This window comes from Bacillus rossius (genome assembly GCF_032445375.1).
Source record: "Bacillus rossius redtenbacheri isolate Brsri chromosome 4 unlocalized genomic scaffold, Brsri_v3 Brsri_v3_scf4_2, whole genome shotgun sequence".
In the NCBI taxonomy this organism is placed as follows: Eukaryota; Metazoa; Arthropoda; class Insecta; order Phasmatodea; family Bacillidae; genus Bacillus; species Bacillus rossius.
The window spans coordinates 40,964,429-40,981,398 of NW_026962011.1; the positions used below are offsets into that span (position 1 = coordinate 40,964,429).

The 16,970-nt window shown below is 38.6% G+C and overlaps 1 protein-coding gene across 3 annotated transcripts in view; it reads left to right on the forward strand.

Moving 5' to 3' along the window:
- The window catches only part of LOC134542418 (histone acetyltransferase KAT2A), a 43,173-nt gene that overhangs the window by 555 nt on the left and 25,648 nt on the right, over positions 1 to 16,970 (forward strand). For 2 of the 3 annotated variants that reach the window (XM_063386632.1, XM_063386633.1), the window contains exons 2-8: positions 223 to 432; positions 1,004 to 1,127; positions 5,981 to 6,126; positions 6,829 to 6,966; positions 8,887 to 9,020; positions 9,648 to 9,839; positions 12,427 to 12,660. In XM_063386632.1, the coding sequence (XP_063242702.1) occupies positions 226 to 432; positions 1,004 to 1,127; positions 5,981 to 6,126; positions 6,829 to 6,966; positions 8,887 to 9,020; positions 9,648 to 9,839; positions 12,427 to 12,660 (1,175 nt within the window). In that variant the 5' untranslated portion in view covers positions 223 to 225. Of the gene's footprint in view, positions 1 to 222; positions 433 to 1,003; positions 1,128 to 4,673; positions 4,791 to 5,980; positions 6,127 to 6,828; positions 6,967 to 8,886; positions 9,021 to 9,647; positions 9,840 to 12,426; positions 12,661 to 16,970 lie in introns of those variants that run through there. The other variant, XM_063386634.1, reaches the window with a different exon arrangement.

Consider the following 16,970-nt stretch of genomic DNA (forward strand, 5'->3'; position numbering starts at 1 on the left):
CCTCGTCCTTTTAAATGACCTCGAAGACATTTGTTCAGTTATTTATTCATTTAAGTAGTATTTACACATGCTAGACCTAACTGCATTTTACTATGAAACTTTTTAATTTGATGAAATAATGTTAAAATTTGTACTTAACACATACAGTTACACAGAATAATCATATTTGGATGTATTGAGTTATTTCTCAAAGTTGTAGAGACGGTTCAAGTGCTGTGACAGGTGATGGAGCAGTTCAACCCCGGAGCCGCCGACGCGGCCGCCCAGGGCTCCAGCCAGGGGGAAGAGGCGGCCCAGCCCTCGAAGACGAGCTACTCGGAGACCACGTCCCGCCAGAGCAACCTCCAGCGGATCCAGCAGCGCAAGCAGCAGGTGTACAACTGGCAGCACAGCAAGAAGCTGCTCAAGCTGGCCATATACTCTGCGTGCCAGGTTTGTGCGCCCGAGACTAGTTTTCCAAAACATTTCGGTAGTTATCTAGTAGAGGGGTGCGTCCGGAACAAAGCAAACAAAAATCTGAAAATTAGGCTATTATTTATTTCTCCTTACATTTTTTTTAGTCATTCTGATATTATGTTTCAATAGTTTGTTAGGTCAGCTACATTAATTACATATTATGTATTGCAAACCTTCCTTTTTGTAAGAAACAGCACCACGGGCAAAAATCTAACATCAGAAACATATTATATTAATGAAATTAATCACCATTATGTTACTATGAAATACGAAGAAACATTAACTCACTTTTGCAACGACTTGCAATTGCTAACAAAATCCACATTTCAATGGAGTATAGTATAACTAGTACAATAACAGAAATTATGTAAAATTAAATAATAATTATAATTTGATTAATATACAAAAATTTTATCTGATTTATTAAAGTAAGATATTAATCTATAAATTATTTCATTTTTGTTGTGAAGAGTACATGACATAGATTGTAGGGGACTATTAAACTGAGGAACTGGAATACCATGTAGTTTTGGTTTGGAACTTTCAGGCTCCTGAATGCAAGTGTAATGGTTGGAAAACGCCCATTCTCCCGGCCAAAGTACCGAGAATCGACGCGTGTCAGCCTCTCGCCAGCTTCTCGGACCCGTGTCGCAGCTGCACTCACATATTAGGTGAGTGACGACAGCTGGTTCCGTCCACGGGGATCTTGCCTCCCGCCACGACAGTCTGGGTTCTATTCCCATCAGGGCGGGATGGGTGGGGGGGTGTTAGGTGTTCAAACCTCCCCCCCTCCCTTAGCACCAAATCTTTAATTAATTTCTTATTCATCACTCAAACAAATTTCATATTAAAATTAATAAAATTTTTACCATTACAATATTTAAATTTAAGTACCGAAAACTGCTAAAATAGCACTATTTTACACCTTAAAATCCAAATTTTCCCGGGGGAGGACCCCCGGACCCCCAACTTTATTACGGGGGGGGGGAGCATGCTTCTTAACACCCCCCATACACAAATCCAAATCCTGGCTACGCCACTGATTCCCATTGGGGTCAAACTCGCATTTTCCACAAGTGGGAAACATGAGGGATGTTGCATTAAGCTAGTAGGTCTACTCGCTGTATGTAACCGCTGCTTTCCCCAAATATTTATTCGGTCAATGCACCATTCTCATCCCGTTACCATGTCATTTTTTACCCCTTTTCCAACGGAACATTTAAGCCATGTTTTATTTGTTTCATAGAGGTTATGGTGTTTTGATCCCTGTTACGTTTTACCTCGAGATTACCCTGTACACTTTGTACCTGGTCGATTCAATACGGGCACTAAACAAGAAATTGTCTCCTGCATTGCAAACTTTATTTCAGTAACACAACAAATTAATTTGGTTGTTCAGAACTGCCCTTGGACAATTGCCAGCTGACGATTACAAAATTGTAGTTAGAGAAGACAAAACATCTGTCAGCCAAAACGAATAACAAAAAAATATTGTGTATCAAAAATCACTTTAATAAACGGAATTAAAACACAAGCACTTTTTTTGAGTGGCATTGCAATGTGTGACAGGTACTTGCTAGTGACTAATAACTAGGGACAAATTTATATGGTGAATTGCGATAAAGTCGAAATAACACTGAAAAGCATGTTGAAATAACAGTATAACACTGAAATGCAAGTTAAGGTAAGTGCACCGGTACTCGTCACTGCTCCAATGGTCGTCACTAGCAACTTCAAATGTAAATAATAGAGAAGTAGCTCAATATATCGCCAACTTAAATATTGACAAAAATTTGGTCGACGTTCTAGCTGAAATTACCACAATAGTTTTCGGAACAAACACTATTTTCAATCAAAAAAAGTCCGTGCATCAAAAGTTCGTAGAGCAGTGAAGATAAATAGGGGAATTCCTATACTAAAACACTAAGGACGTTAGTGCACATTTTTACTTCTAATTCTGTAATTTTTCATGTTTATTCGTGATGTTTTGTGCTGAATGTGTTAGTTAAATGTTCTTGAAGAGGTGAAAGTGTTTATTTAAAAAAATTCGTTTTCTTTGTATGATTTAGTTAGGGTGACGAAAACTGGATCAATAAAAACCTTGTATTGCTAGTGTTCGTCATACCTGACGAGCACTGGTACATTTAATATTTTATTTAAAGTTGTGCTAAGTTACACCCTAAAGTTCTTAAATAATATTGGTTCTTTGTTGTTAATAGACAAAGTACGTTATTATGATCAGATCTAGTAGTCGTCACCTATGACGACTTCCGATGCATGTGTATGACGACTTCTGGGTCGGAAATTACTTTACTTTATTGATTGCAAAAATTGTGTAGGCATTGTTGTTTACATTAATTTAGGGGTCATTCGATATATATTTTGACATTAATAAGTAAACTAAACATTGTAATGTGTCTCGTTCTTTAATTACAGGGCAAAATGCCAAAACGGAAAATACTGTTGTATGAAGAGTCAGCCATGGAAGCTGCTCTTAAAGATGTAGCGAATGGTATGACTATAAAATGAGCAGCGGAAAAAAATAGTGTGCCAAGGAACACATTGTCCGATAAACACAAAGGCAAATCGCCCTTGGGTAGGAAGATGGGCGGGCCCTGATTCATTTTTATATTTTACTTGTGATACCGCATAACATGCTATGTTATGTTGCAGCAACGAATTGAGTCGTATTGCGTACGCGTACAGTATGACGTCGCGTAAATAATAATAAATAGAATATAAACAATTAACAATATTTGATAATTAAACAGTTTTTGTTAACCAAGAAACAATTAAATCTCATTAGAGCGGCTTTATTATATCTCTTTTAAGATAAGAACAAAAAAAAACGTGAAAATACGCGATAGTGAAAAACAAAAACATACATATTTATAATTTGTAAAAAAATACTTTGTTACGTTGTTTCTGTTCCAATCTCAAACTTTGTCTACACACATAATACCTTTAATAAACAGTAAAAAAACTTAGACGAGGAATTTCCAAATTATACTTTATTAATAAACAAACATCGTTCTTTGTATCGTAAATTCATTGAATATGCGCGCGCATGCGTAAAATATACGAGAAATGCGAGTAACAAAATGCAGCCGTGTGTAACGTTTCGTTACTCGTTACTAGACGGCACACCCGTTACTCAGTAACGAATACATTCGGTTTGCTACAGCTCTATGTGCTGTCCCTCTTTGTTCCGTGAGTGCTGTAAGTAAATTCAAAATTTAATGAGGATTATTCATTATATTACTGAACGATCTTTATGAAATGCCATTTTGATGTTTAAAATATAGTACCAAATAAAATTTGAAGCCCAAATAGTACAATACTATCATTCTGGATCCATGAATTAAAACTAATGCAGCCGAAATCGCACATGACGACTACTGGCACAAACATGTGACGAACACCGGCAAACACGAAAATTTGCATGACGACTACTGGCTCGAAATCACACTTTTTTCAAAATTATAAATCTACAAAAATAATTTGTGTTTATCGAAGAGTGTTGGATAGCATTGTAGAGTAAAGTTTGAGGTTAAAAACAAACATGTAGGGGCAGTAATACACCTACAAGGTTATGTACACAATTTTTTTTTATAAAACTCTTCTTAGCATGACGACTACTGGTACATCTACCTCAATACACAATATAATACCCAAACACATGTTAAATCATGGAATAAAGTAGCATTTAACACTTTATCAAATCATAAAAAAATATATTTTAGATGTCTGAAATTCAAGGAATGTCATTTCTAGAAAAAAAATTGGTTGTCTGTAAAGTCAGTTTACGGACAATAGTTTGTGACGTCGTAACAAAACATTGATAAAATGATTGCATACTTTTATGAATAAAATTGAATCATTTTTTTGAATTATCACTATTTTGTATGGATACAAAGGAGTGAAATGAAATCTACAATTTAATTGATAAATTTACTTTTATTTGCACTCATTAATACAAATATGTTTATTAATTTTACAAACAGATTATTTTAACTATAACTTTTATACAAAGGAGTGAAATGAAATCTACAATTTAATTGATAAATTTACTTTAATGTGCACTCATTAATACAAATATGTTTATTACTTTAACGAAGAGATTATTTTAACTATAATTTTATACATGTTTGCTATTTAACTTAATCCAATCTGTGTTATTCTATTAAGGATAGGACGATGATAGGAAAAGTATGAAACGAATGGGAGTGTTTCAAGTTTAATGTTCCTCGAAAAAGTCAAATCGATGGTTGTTCCAATCGAGTGGAAGAGAGATATTTGCACCATGGACTCTGCAGCAATGCTAGGAAGAACGGGTGAGCAAAGAGCAATGAAAATGTTACATTGAAATGCATGAAAACAGAATCACGCCACGGACTCGTTCGCAATGCTAGGAGGTTCAGTTAGCAAAGAGCAATATAAAATGAGCGTAATGGGACAATGTGCGTAATGGGACACTTTTTCGTGCGTGCAGCCGGCGTTCATCTATTTATTAGATGTTGTCACGTCAAAAAAAATAGTACGTAAGTGCATGGATCAGAAAAATTAATTTAATTTGTTTTATTGTGCAGCTCTTATTGAATCACTTTTAAACCACAAATTCTTGCTAATTTATATTTATTGTTCTGAACGTATCTATTTTCGACCAATTTATTACAGATTATTTTATCGTAAAAATGCAGCATATTAATTTTTTTACCAATCTTTTGGTGGTGTAAGTATTACAGAACAACTTTTATAAAAATAAAAAAAACATAAATGCCGAATCTTCTGTTTAAAAAACAAAATTGGACTAAAAATAAAACCATAAAATCTTGTCTTTATGTATAATATAAAGCATTATAATTTTGTTTAACAGATAACTATGAAAATTCTTTATTGATTGGTATATGCTGATGCTGCAGGAATGTATGCTAGATATAATTAACAAATAAAACTTGCATTTATCAAGAACACCACTGAGGTGGTGGAAGTAGTATAAAAATATAAATTTAAAAAAATCAACTATTTTTCAGGTCTTGTTGATCATTAAACAGTAAGGGGAAAAGAAAAGAATATGTAGTTAGTAAATAACAAGTCGTTATCTCATGATTTGTCTGTTACCTTTTAATAACCTAAGGTTTGAAAAATGTGATAAGTTTATTAGAGAAATAACAGTACGGTTGTTTTAAGTAAGTTATTTTAAAAAACTTAAGAAAGAGAATATATTTTGGGACTTATGAACTATTGAATCTAGCCAGTTACAGAAAAATTTGTATTTAAAAAGGTTTTAGTACATAGTATGAAGCAATAAAAGGAAATAAAACAAGAATTTGTGGTTGAAATATTTCTGTTACTAATTATCATTCAAAAATTTTTTCAGTAATGCAGAAACTGTGTTTAATGCGACCCTGGCATGAATTTCATTGACACAATACTGAAGTGTTTCTGTAACTTTGTTTTGTATTTTAGATTGTAAACGGGTTCGGAATTATTTTATAAATTGGTTGTTCTGCTTTGTTTCTAGAGATGCATGTAAATCACTTGGCACCGCTAAACGAGGATGAAATAAACAGACTACTTGGCATGGTCGTTGACGTTGAGAACATTTTCATGAGCATGCATCGAGAAGAAGACTGCGACACAAAGAGAGTGTATTATTACCTCTTCAAGGTGTGTATTTTTCATTACCTTTCTAAACATTTTAAATTATTCAGGGTTCGTACAGCTCCTTAATATTGTTAAAAAGTCCTTAATTTGTCTATAATTGAATAAGGGCCCTTAAAAGTCCTTAAATTTCATTGAGAATTCTCAAAATGCTAATAAAGATATAGCGTGTAAGCAGTGGATAAATGCAGGTATTTTAATGTTATCTTGATTTAGACTTTGCAGAAAATAATACTTTGTGCATATGCAGTACAATTGATAAATCTTGGGCCACGTGATCAGATTTTATATGTATAGAAAAATCTTAAATTTGTTTTTTGTATTTTGTATTTCACCTTTAACTAAAAAGGTGTATAACTGTTGTAATTTGAACTCGTAAATTAAATGTAATTACAATTAGTGATCATATTAGGGCTACAAATTTCAGATAGACTCTATTCTTGGGTTGGATATATGTTTCAGTGTTAATTATGGACAATCTGCAAGAATTTAACCAATCAATAAAATTTATTTATTTTTTTTTGCATTAACCATCTAACATTGTTATTTTCTTGAGGGTTTTGAGATATTATGTATAGTTTTATTCCTCTTGTTTGTAATGAAAGCAATGAAGTAAAGGCGTCCTAAAAACTCCTTAATTCTCGATTGCACTAGCAGAAAGGAACCATTGCATTATTATCATAAATACACTTGTATTTTATGTTTTAGGTTCTGAGGAAGTGTATTTTAACCATGACCTATCCAAAAATAGAAGGTCCATTGGGACAGCCTCCATTTGAAAGGCCAAACATTGCAAAAGGAGTTCTAAACTTTGTCCTGTACAAATTCGGGCATCTAGCGCAAAGGGTGAGTATATTGTACATTGACATTTTTTGACTGTTGTAGATAGGAATATAAATAATATTGTTGTAAATTATAATTTAATGAGATTAGTGTGCGGTTTTAATGCAGGAATTGATAGTATTATAAATCATAATAATTGGCATAGGTATAAAGGATTAATAAAAATTAGTAATCTATTTTCTGTTATGTGATTCTCATTAGTATATGTTGGAATAGTAAAGGCCCTGCTAAAATGGGACGTTCCTTGGCTGTGCTGCTATGTGCGGTTATGCTGTAATTGAGATGGCCAGCTTTTATCTCGGGGCTGGCAGATATTCATCATCTTTTGTGACACATATCAATCAGATTTGTACTTTTTGGATGTATGCTCAATTGATAGTGTATTTCCTAGTAATTGAGGTTAAAACATTCCTAAATAATAGTATATTTCATAAACACAATAAATATTTACTGAAAATAAATTTAGTAGTTGTTTATGTCATGGAAAATTTTTGGTCCTACTTGTCTTTAACAATTTGTGTTGTATTAGGTCAAAAACATAACAAATGTCAACATATGTTTTTGACTTTTTGTTTATGATTAGCACTGGCTGAAAAGTGCAAGAACATAAACAATCCTAAGTTTTTGTGGGGCTTGTCCCACATTTAGTTAGTCCTGCATTTAGTTATTTCTTATAATCACTTAGTACTTCTTCATTTCAAAATTATAGAACCATGTTGTCCAAGCGCGTCGCAGCGTCAACGAGTTAGGACCATTACGACATCAGCAGCAGCAGCACAAGAGCGGCAGTTGTCACCGACCCAGAGTTGCAGGGACTTAACAGTAGATTTGTGCCAACGTTACTTGGAAGGCCTTAACAGTAGATTTGTGCCAACTTACTTGGAAGACAATTTTTTTTTTCTATGAAGAATATTCCTACAATGTTTGCCAATACTTGTGTTAGTTTCGTAACTTTGTTTACTTAAATTCTTTATGAAATAATTATTATAGGAATTTTTTAGAGTTTATAAACTGCCTCTCATATGATGTCAATCTGTGTAGTTTGGTATGACTTCTTTTGTGTTTCAGTCATGGGTAACCATTATAATTTAATAATTTTGCATGAATTAAAACAATTATGTTTCACATGGTTGGACTAAACATACTACTATGTAATAACTCAAGGTTTATCCTTCAAAATTACAAAAAAATATCAATTAGTTTTGAGTACCTATTGTACAATATTTCTACTTTGTTAACTAAAAATTTAAAGAAATAATTGTGTTTTGGATTTTGAATTATTTAGTTATCATTTCTTAAATTTTGTAAAGAAATTATTCCTTTGAAGTATGTTGGGGTTTTTATAGTTAATTTAATAGTTGATGTTTTTTTTTGTTAATGCAGATAATAGTTATATTAGTTATGTATTATGTGCCTGGTGAATTCGAGCAACATGGGCTGTATTAATAAATTGATTTTGAATGTCTCAGTAGATTTAAAACAATTAGTACTAGCCAAATATCAACTAACCAAGCTAATTACAACTAACTGTGGAAATTAGTTTAATTTCATTTCATTTGTGAAAATACATTATGTTTATTTCAAATATTTAAGAGGGATTTTTTCATAATCGTATCAGCGACAATATTCTTTTAAGAATTTTCATATTCCTAAAAAAAAAAAAATCATCAACCCATGAAAAGAATGTTATAATTTAAAAACATTCTGTTTTTAACTGTGTGCATCACATTTTAATTTATAGACAGTCAAAATTGTGTTTAGGTAACAACTAACAATTAAAATAAGAATAGCTGAAACAAAACTAAGTATCATTTTCTCTGTGAATGTAAAATGGCCTGATCACTGAATGTAATGTAATTAATCATTACATTTTAAATAAACAAAATAAATTAATTAATTTTGAGCTTGTCATCCCCACACAAGGATTTCCAAACAATGCAAGACTTGGCGAAGATGTTCCTCCATTGCCTGAACCATTGGAATTTCGAAACACCAAGTGCTAGATGCCAAGTGTCATCTGCGGAAGAAGTTTCAGCCTACAAGATTAACTACACTAGGTAATTCGTTATATATTATATCATAATGAACTTTACATACAAATTTTCTGTTTTATATTTTGTTTTGATAGTGTAAGAAGAATTTGAAATTCTAATCCCCTGTGAAAAATATTGTGTAGTTAAATTTACTTGTTTCATTGTATCATTAAAAATTCCTCCTGCATAGGTCTAGCTATAAGTGACCTGGTAGGGTTAACTGGTTAACTCAGTCATAGATATAATAACAACGTTTAGTTGGTCCGTCATGGTATGGATGGATTTTTTTTTTTAATTCTTTCACATAAAATGACATATGACATAAAATGAAAAGAAGTTTTAAAATTTTCAAACATTTTAAAAATTTTCCTGTTCACTGGAAAATATGGTATAGTTTTTTATTTCATTATTTTGTTTTGTATTAGTTCATTAGTATATTTTTAGCTGTTTATATTTTGTGCTTGTTCATTTTATTTAGTGTTTTAGAATTACTGTATTTTAGTTGTTTAGTTGTTAGGTTTCATATTAATAAAATTAATGTAACTTGATATTTCTGCAGTAGGAAAAATGGTTATGTGTAATTTTGACATAAATAAATGTGTAAAGTTAGTAATGATAAGCAGGATGTGTGTGTGTGTGTGTTTGATGCAGGTGGCTGGTGTTCTGCCATGTGCCTGCGTTCTGCAACTCGCTGCCCCACTTCGACACCACCCTCGTGTTCGGGCGTACGCTGCTGCGGGCGGTGTTCCGCTCCGTGTACACGCAGCTGATGGACAAGTGCCACAGCGAGAGGGACCGCATGCCGCCCGAGAAGAGGGTCCTCGTGCTCACCCACTTCCCCAAGTACGCACACTCTGCATCCCTCGCTTTCCCCGATCGCCCAGGGCGGTCTACAGACGTGCTAGAGACTAGCACCTCATGGAGCATTCCCATCCTGGTACATCCCCAAGTAAACACACTCTGCGTCCCTCGCTTTGCCAATCGCACAGGGCGGTCTACAGACGTGCTAGAGACTAGCACCTCATGGAGCATTCCCATCCTGGTACATCCCCAAGTAAACACACTCTGCGTCCCTCTCGCTTTCCCGATCGCACAGGGCGGTCTACAGACGTGCTAGAGACTAGCACCTCATGGAGCATTCCCATCCCGGTACATCCCCAAGTAAACACACTCTGCGTCCCTCGCTTTCCCGATCGCACAGGCGGTCTACAGACGTGCTAGAGACTAGCACCTTGAAGCATTCCCATCCCGGTACATCCCCAAGTAAACACACTCTGCGTCCCTCTCGCTTTCCCGATCGCACAGGCGGTCTACAGACGTGCTAGAGACTAGCACCTCATGGAGCATTCCCATCCCGGTACATCCCCAAGTAAACACGCTCTGCGTCCCTCGCTTTCCCGATCGCACAGGGCGGTCTACAGACGTGCTAGAGACTAGCACCTTGAAGCATTCCCATCCCGGTACATCCCCAAGTAAACACACTCTGCGTCCCTCGCTTTGCCAATCGCACAGGGCGGTCTACAGACGTGCTAATTCCCATCCCGGTACATCTCCAAGTAAACACAATCTGTGCCTCTCGCTTTCCCGATCGCACAGGGCGGTCTACAGACGTGCTAGACACTAGCACCTCATGGATGGAGACAAGATTGTGTGGTGAATTGCGATAAAACCGAAATAACACCAAAAAGCAACTCAATACCCCATATTACACAGAAATGCAAGTTGATACACCAAAAAGCACCGAATTGTAATTAAAATCATGAAACTAATCAGCATTTCCAATCAAAACTCCCTCTAATGACAAATATCAAATACGTTACTTTTTAAGTATTAAATTAATTTAAAGTAATTTATTTAGCATAAAGATTGTACTACATTTTATGCAAAATAATAGGAAAAAGTTTACTTCTTTTTAATTTTGATAATTTTTATCAGTTACTCATTGTTAAATTACAACATTATTAGTTTTTCAAACACAAAAATATGTACTAAACAGATTTATTTAATTTGTTCCAAAAGTTAGACATGCTTATAACAAATCATTATAACGTAAAAATGCAGCTTGTAGCAGTCAAAATGACACTGTTTTGGAGAAATTATTTTCATGGAACATTGTCATAATTTGTTTTAGTAAAAATATTTTTAAAAAATCCAATAACACTGACATTTCCTGTTTTAAAAACAAAATTTGGTCTGAAAAAGAAAAACAATAAAATCTTGTCTCTCTTCATGGAGCATTCGCATCCCGGTACATCCCAAGTACGCACACTCTGTGCCGCTCGCTTTCCTGATTGCACAGGGTGTTCTCAAGATGTGCTAACACCAGTTGCATCCTGATTGAGTCCCTGGGGGTTCCCGGAAATCACTCCGTGCGTTGTTCCTTACAGTAGTGTCATAGCTGAATCCTTCCCTGGTGCCCCTGTATTGTAAGGTGTGTAACCATCTGTGATGATCTAGTTATCACCAGACTAGGAAAAATAAATATTTCTCAGCTATCAACATAATTGAGAGAGTGAAAGATAACCTAGCGGCAAGATGTCACAACAGTAGTATTTTATAAATAAACAGTTAAATCATTATCACCTGATGGCAATTTTTTAACAGCTATCAAAATCTTCAAAGCACTGAAGGTATGTTTTTCACCGTATACATGTATGTATAATGATATAAATGTTTTTCTAATAGAAAATAAAGTTTTTTCACACCATTCATTGGTATCTAAAATTTTAAATTGGATACAACTTCTGTCATCAGTGGTCATTTGGACTCCTGTGACAACAACCCAAGTTTTTCGTACCAAAATCGTGTAGTTTTCTGGTATTTTTTGTAGTGTATGGAAATTTGGAAAAACTTTTCATGGACCTGAAAAGTAAGTGATAGCAATTGAGGGTATGTTGTTGTGTTCAAATGTTCTGTAACCTAGTTTGAAAAGCTTTCGATTCAGATGTCATTCACTTTAATCTATTTGTTTACAATGTTGTTAATTTTTTATGATAAATAGGAGAATATAATAAGGAGAATAGTGAGAAAAATTTATGTCATTAGTGGCTGATTTTTTTTTTAATAAATATAATTTAAAAGTACTAAATGATTAAATATTGTTTTGGTGAATCAGGAAAATATGAAATAATAGTCATTCAGGAAACATTTTTTTGACAGTTTTAGTAAATGGACAAAATTATACAGATATAATTTCTATCACTTTCTTATAGGCTGGTTAGATGTGAAATATTTGTGATATTTTTATTATGATGAATGTGAGCAAAAGATGGTTTTAAGACAGTAGCTAGTAGTTTTCTCTATCATGATATGCCCCTCTAAACTGATTCAGGTAACAATTATTTTTCTATATATTTTTTTTATAATATTGAAATACAGGTATCTAACAGTTCTACATGTCAACATTGTGGTGGTTGTGATGCTCTTGAAGGTTCTTGTGTGCGCTGGAGGATGAAATCTACGCCACGAACTCGCCCATTTGGGACCCCGAGTTCAAGCAGGTGCCTCCGAGCGCGCTGCACCCCGCGGCGGAGTCCAAGACCCCTGCGGCGGCGAAGCGCGGCGAGTTCGAGAAGATCACCGTGCACTCTGGAGACAAGGACGCCTTCACCACAATCAACCTCAGCCCAGGGTTCGGCAAGAAGCAAGTGGGACTGTCCTCAAGGTTTGCGCTCTTTTTTTTTTTTTTTTTTCAGTTGGCGTGGCTTGTGTGTTTTTTCAGCACCTAGTTTGGTGCATCTAGTCCCTGATGTTTCGGCACTACTTTGCAGTCACCCTCAGCATGCTGGCTGAGGTACAAGAGTTTGTTTGATGTTACGTATCACGGGGTTTTGGAAAAAAGTATGCTAATTCTAATTTCTGAAATTGGGTGTTCTGTTATTACCAGTGGCGAGGCGTGAGGTTAACATGAGGGAAAGCAACAACTCAATTCACCCAAAAACCTGGGGGGGAGGGGGGGGTCCGGGGGCCCTCCCCCGGGAAAATATGGATTTCAAGGTACAAAAGGGTGCTATTTAAGTAGTTTTCTTAACTGAACATTGACTATTCCACAAGTAGAAAAATTGACATTTTTATTTTTAAATTATAAACTATTTTTGAAAAATAATAATGTTTTGCATACATTATTCTGATAATAAAATACCTAATCTACATTATTTATATATGTACTAAGTGGGAGTGTAGTATCATCGATATCTGGTACAAAATATATAAACAGACAACACATGGCAAAATAAGTACTTAAAATAAAGAGAAGAAGCTCATAAAAATTTACTAGAATAGTAAAAATTAAATGTTGGTATTTTTTGCACGAACACAAAAGAAACTATCTTCATACGTGATCAGAATCTCTGTTAACTGGTACGTGGTTATTCACAGTCACTCCAGCGAGATTGCAACTCTCGAGCTGAGATCCCGTATCCGCCACCCACGGGACGCGGTCGGTAGCACTGCAAGGCCGCCTCCCGTACGCCCACAAATCCCTCACGCACTGCCAGCCATTGGTTACCCAATAGGGCGCAGGGAACTCCCAGCCAACAGCCCGCGAGAGAGATGCGCGCGCCCCGAGAGACGACCGCCGACTGAAACGCCACATCGCCACCTGCCCTGCCGAACTGTAGCGGACATAGCCGAAGCAGTCGGCGGAAAAATTCCACCGTCTGCTTCGGCCATGTTCACTTCAGTTCGGCAAGAAAGCGCTACCTTCGTAGCTTCTACCACATGTTTTTACAGCCAATCCCCTCCTCGAACCTTTGTACCATGCCACCCCCCTTCCGAAAGGAAACTAATGCGGCAGCCTTCCCGCTGAAAGCGGTCCTACCAGCGCTTCTAAACCTAGCAACGCTTCTAAAACAGCATGTTTTGTGTGTCAACGACTTCTTTTCTTATAGCGCACAGCGCACAGTATTGGGTCCCAAGAAGATGATGTAAAAAATACATACACCTAACTGCACGAGCCAAAGTAAAATACTATTCTGAATAAAATATTTATTTAAAAAAATGCATTGTCTGGAAACTGCCTGGGCAAGCACTGCTTGCCTTGCTTGCCCTGACGAGACGCCACTGGTTATTACCAAGGCGAAGAGACAGGTTTCTGTGTCCATATGAAGTCTGGAAGTTCAAAGCATATTTCTAATGGGTGTTTCAAACATTAAAATTCTTTTGGCAGATACGATTTTGTCTCATTGTTGACATCAAAAAACTTGTTTCATGTTTCTGTTGGTTATCAAACTTTTCCAGTAACCAAACAATGTATACTCTGCCTGGGTGGGGCGTGCTTCCTAATTCTTGAGCTGTTGGCCGATCAAGAGCCTGATTGGTTGGGAGGAATGGCCAATCAGGAAGGAGGGAGCAACTGTGATGCATTGTGAGCTGAATCCTCGGATTGTGTACACACAGCTACTATGTATGGTGTGCGGACAGAAACAGAATTTTTTTCCCCTTATAAACAGTTATTATTTTCGACTGGAAAAATTTCAAATACCAAATTAAAGTAATGATATCACAATCAGTAGGGAGTGAGAAGGAATAAAAGGTTTTCCATTAACATAATTAGTTCATCATTAAGTTGTAATTAAAACAATAACTACGTTTGTGAAGTTGCTACCGCAATGGGGGTTTAAGTGTTTCTCGAAGTTTAGGGCGCCACCACATGTATAATGGGCATGTGGACCCGGCTACTCTGTTCTCAGGGCCGTGACGTAGCCCGTGTATGGCGAGGCCCGTTTCCCCCTGTATCACTCAAAACCTCCGAAATACGATGACAGGTGCATGAAGCTCCTTCCTCTCGCAGCGCTCACGACTCACTGCCCGTTCGTCCTCGCTCGGCAACTCTCGGGAGCGGAGCACTGACGTCACATTGGCGGGCGCGAGCCGACACACGCACGCGCACACACACACACTTCGGCGGGCGGTCGTAGAGGGTGGTGGGGGAAGGAGGGGGCTCGCAGCGTGTAAGGGGAGAGGTGGTGGCACATCGGGCTCAGAAGGGTGCAGCCCGGGACGGTGTCAATTGCCATCCCCCCCTAAAGTAGGTCGATATGACAACAGCTCGCGCTGGCAGCTGGGTGGGTGTTTACTTCTGCTTTCCGGCGCTGCTCGTGGCTCGTGTCCCTCGTACCATACAACAGCTCGGGTCCTGTGGGGCCCGACAGGGGCGTAAGTTGTACCCGGAAGTCAGCTCTGGCACCCCTTCTCCTGGGGTTTTTGTTTCGGTTTTGGCGGATTCCTCTACCGTTAGTCTGAATTCTGAGTCCTGTATGGAGTAGTGGAAAGGCCATAGCATCTCGTCGTGGTCAGGCGTTCTGGACCGTTCGTCCTCATCGTCCGGTGTCCAGACTAAAGGTAATGGTGTGTCCTCAGGGAACCCATGGAAGGGCGTGTCTTCTGCCTCTGACCCCACGAATAACCGCCTAGCGGACGCGGTCGCGCGCGGAGCGGTGATCGGTGACTGCGTCCCCCTTTCCGGGAATCCTTGGAAATCTGGTTCCTGACTGCCTGTGGAGGTGGACGCTTCTGGGCCTGCATGTCGCTGACCCGCTGTGTTTGTTGGGGTCGCTGGTTCACTTCCCGCCGCGCTGTCTCGTTCCGCTTCATACTCTGTGCGACTCGCACATCGTCCCGGTGATATTTCGCAGTACGCCCACTCAGTAACTTTATTATGACCGCAGTGGGTCCTAGCACTCGTACCACAGGAACAGGCACGGTCCACCTGGGCGATGTGCAGCGCGCACGAATCCTTTAAGGTCGTTCAACTCCGCGCCTGGTGGTAGGGTGGGGGGTTGGCACGTGTTCGTGATGGCGCACAGTGCCGCTGCTTGCCCGCCGGTGTGCCTATGTGTCGGCATGCCACTTGTAGGTGGTAACAGCTCGTCCCAGTCCATGTCGTCCCGCGCCTCCACGCTGTCATCCGGGTGACGTGATAATTCGTCGTTTAAGTCATTTTGTTTCCCGGCGACGTGTTCAATGGTAAAATCCAGCGCTTGTAACGTCATGGCCCACTGCGTCAGCTTCGACCGCCGTCCCTGCATCGTAGCCAGCCATTTCAAGCATTGGCTGTCTGTTCGCAGTATGAAGTGCTGCCCCTCCAGGTGCGGCCGATACCTCCTGAGGGCCTACACTACGCCCAGACATTCCCGCTCATTTACGCTGTACCGTCGTTACACGTCCCCAAATTTTGCGCTGGCATACTCGATGACGCGAGGCTCGCCTGCGTCTCCCAGCTGTAACAAGATGGCCCCTATCCCCTCCTGGCTAGCATCCGTTTGCACGATTATCTGCTTCTCCGGGTCCAGGCGTGCCAGCAAATGACATTGTTGGAATCTGTGCTTCAGTTCCTCGAACGCCATTTGTATGTCCGCGGTCCATCAGTACGGCTTCTTCGGCGACAGTTGTGCGGTTAGAGGCGCGGCGACTACAGCGAACTCTGGTATGAACGCGCGCAACCAATTGGCCTGTCCAATAAACCATTGCAGTTTTTTACGAGTGGATGGCACGGGTTTATTGACAATGACAGACAGTTGTTGTGTCGTCGGGCGGTTCCCCTCAGCATTCACTACCAGGCCTAGGAAATTCAGCTCTGTTGTTCCCAAGTGGCATTTTTCTGGGTTGCATATAAGTCCGTGAGCGGCTAAGCGTTCCAAAATTAGCGTGAGGTGGTGCGCATGTTCGACCCACGTCTGTGTCCAAATAATGATGTCGTCAAGATATGCAGCGGCAAACCTGCCAGCATAGTCTCCTAACACGCGCGTCATCATATTTTGGAAAGTGGCCGCCGCATCTTGCAACCCAAAGGGCATGGCGCAAAACTGGAAACGTCGGCCGTCTGGTGTTGTAAAGGCGGTTTTCGGCCGGTCTTCCGGCCAGTAACCTGATTTTAGATCCAATGAGGAAAAGATTCTTGCATTGCCGAGTCCCGCGATTGTGTCCGCTATGTTTAAGAGGGGCGGGGGCGCGTTTATTGTAACTTTGTTAATG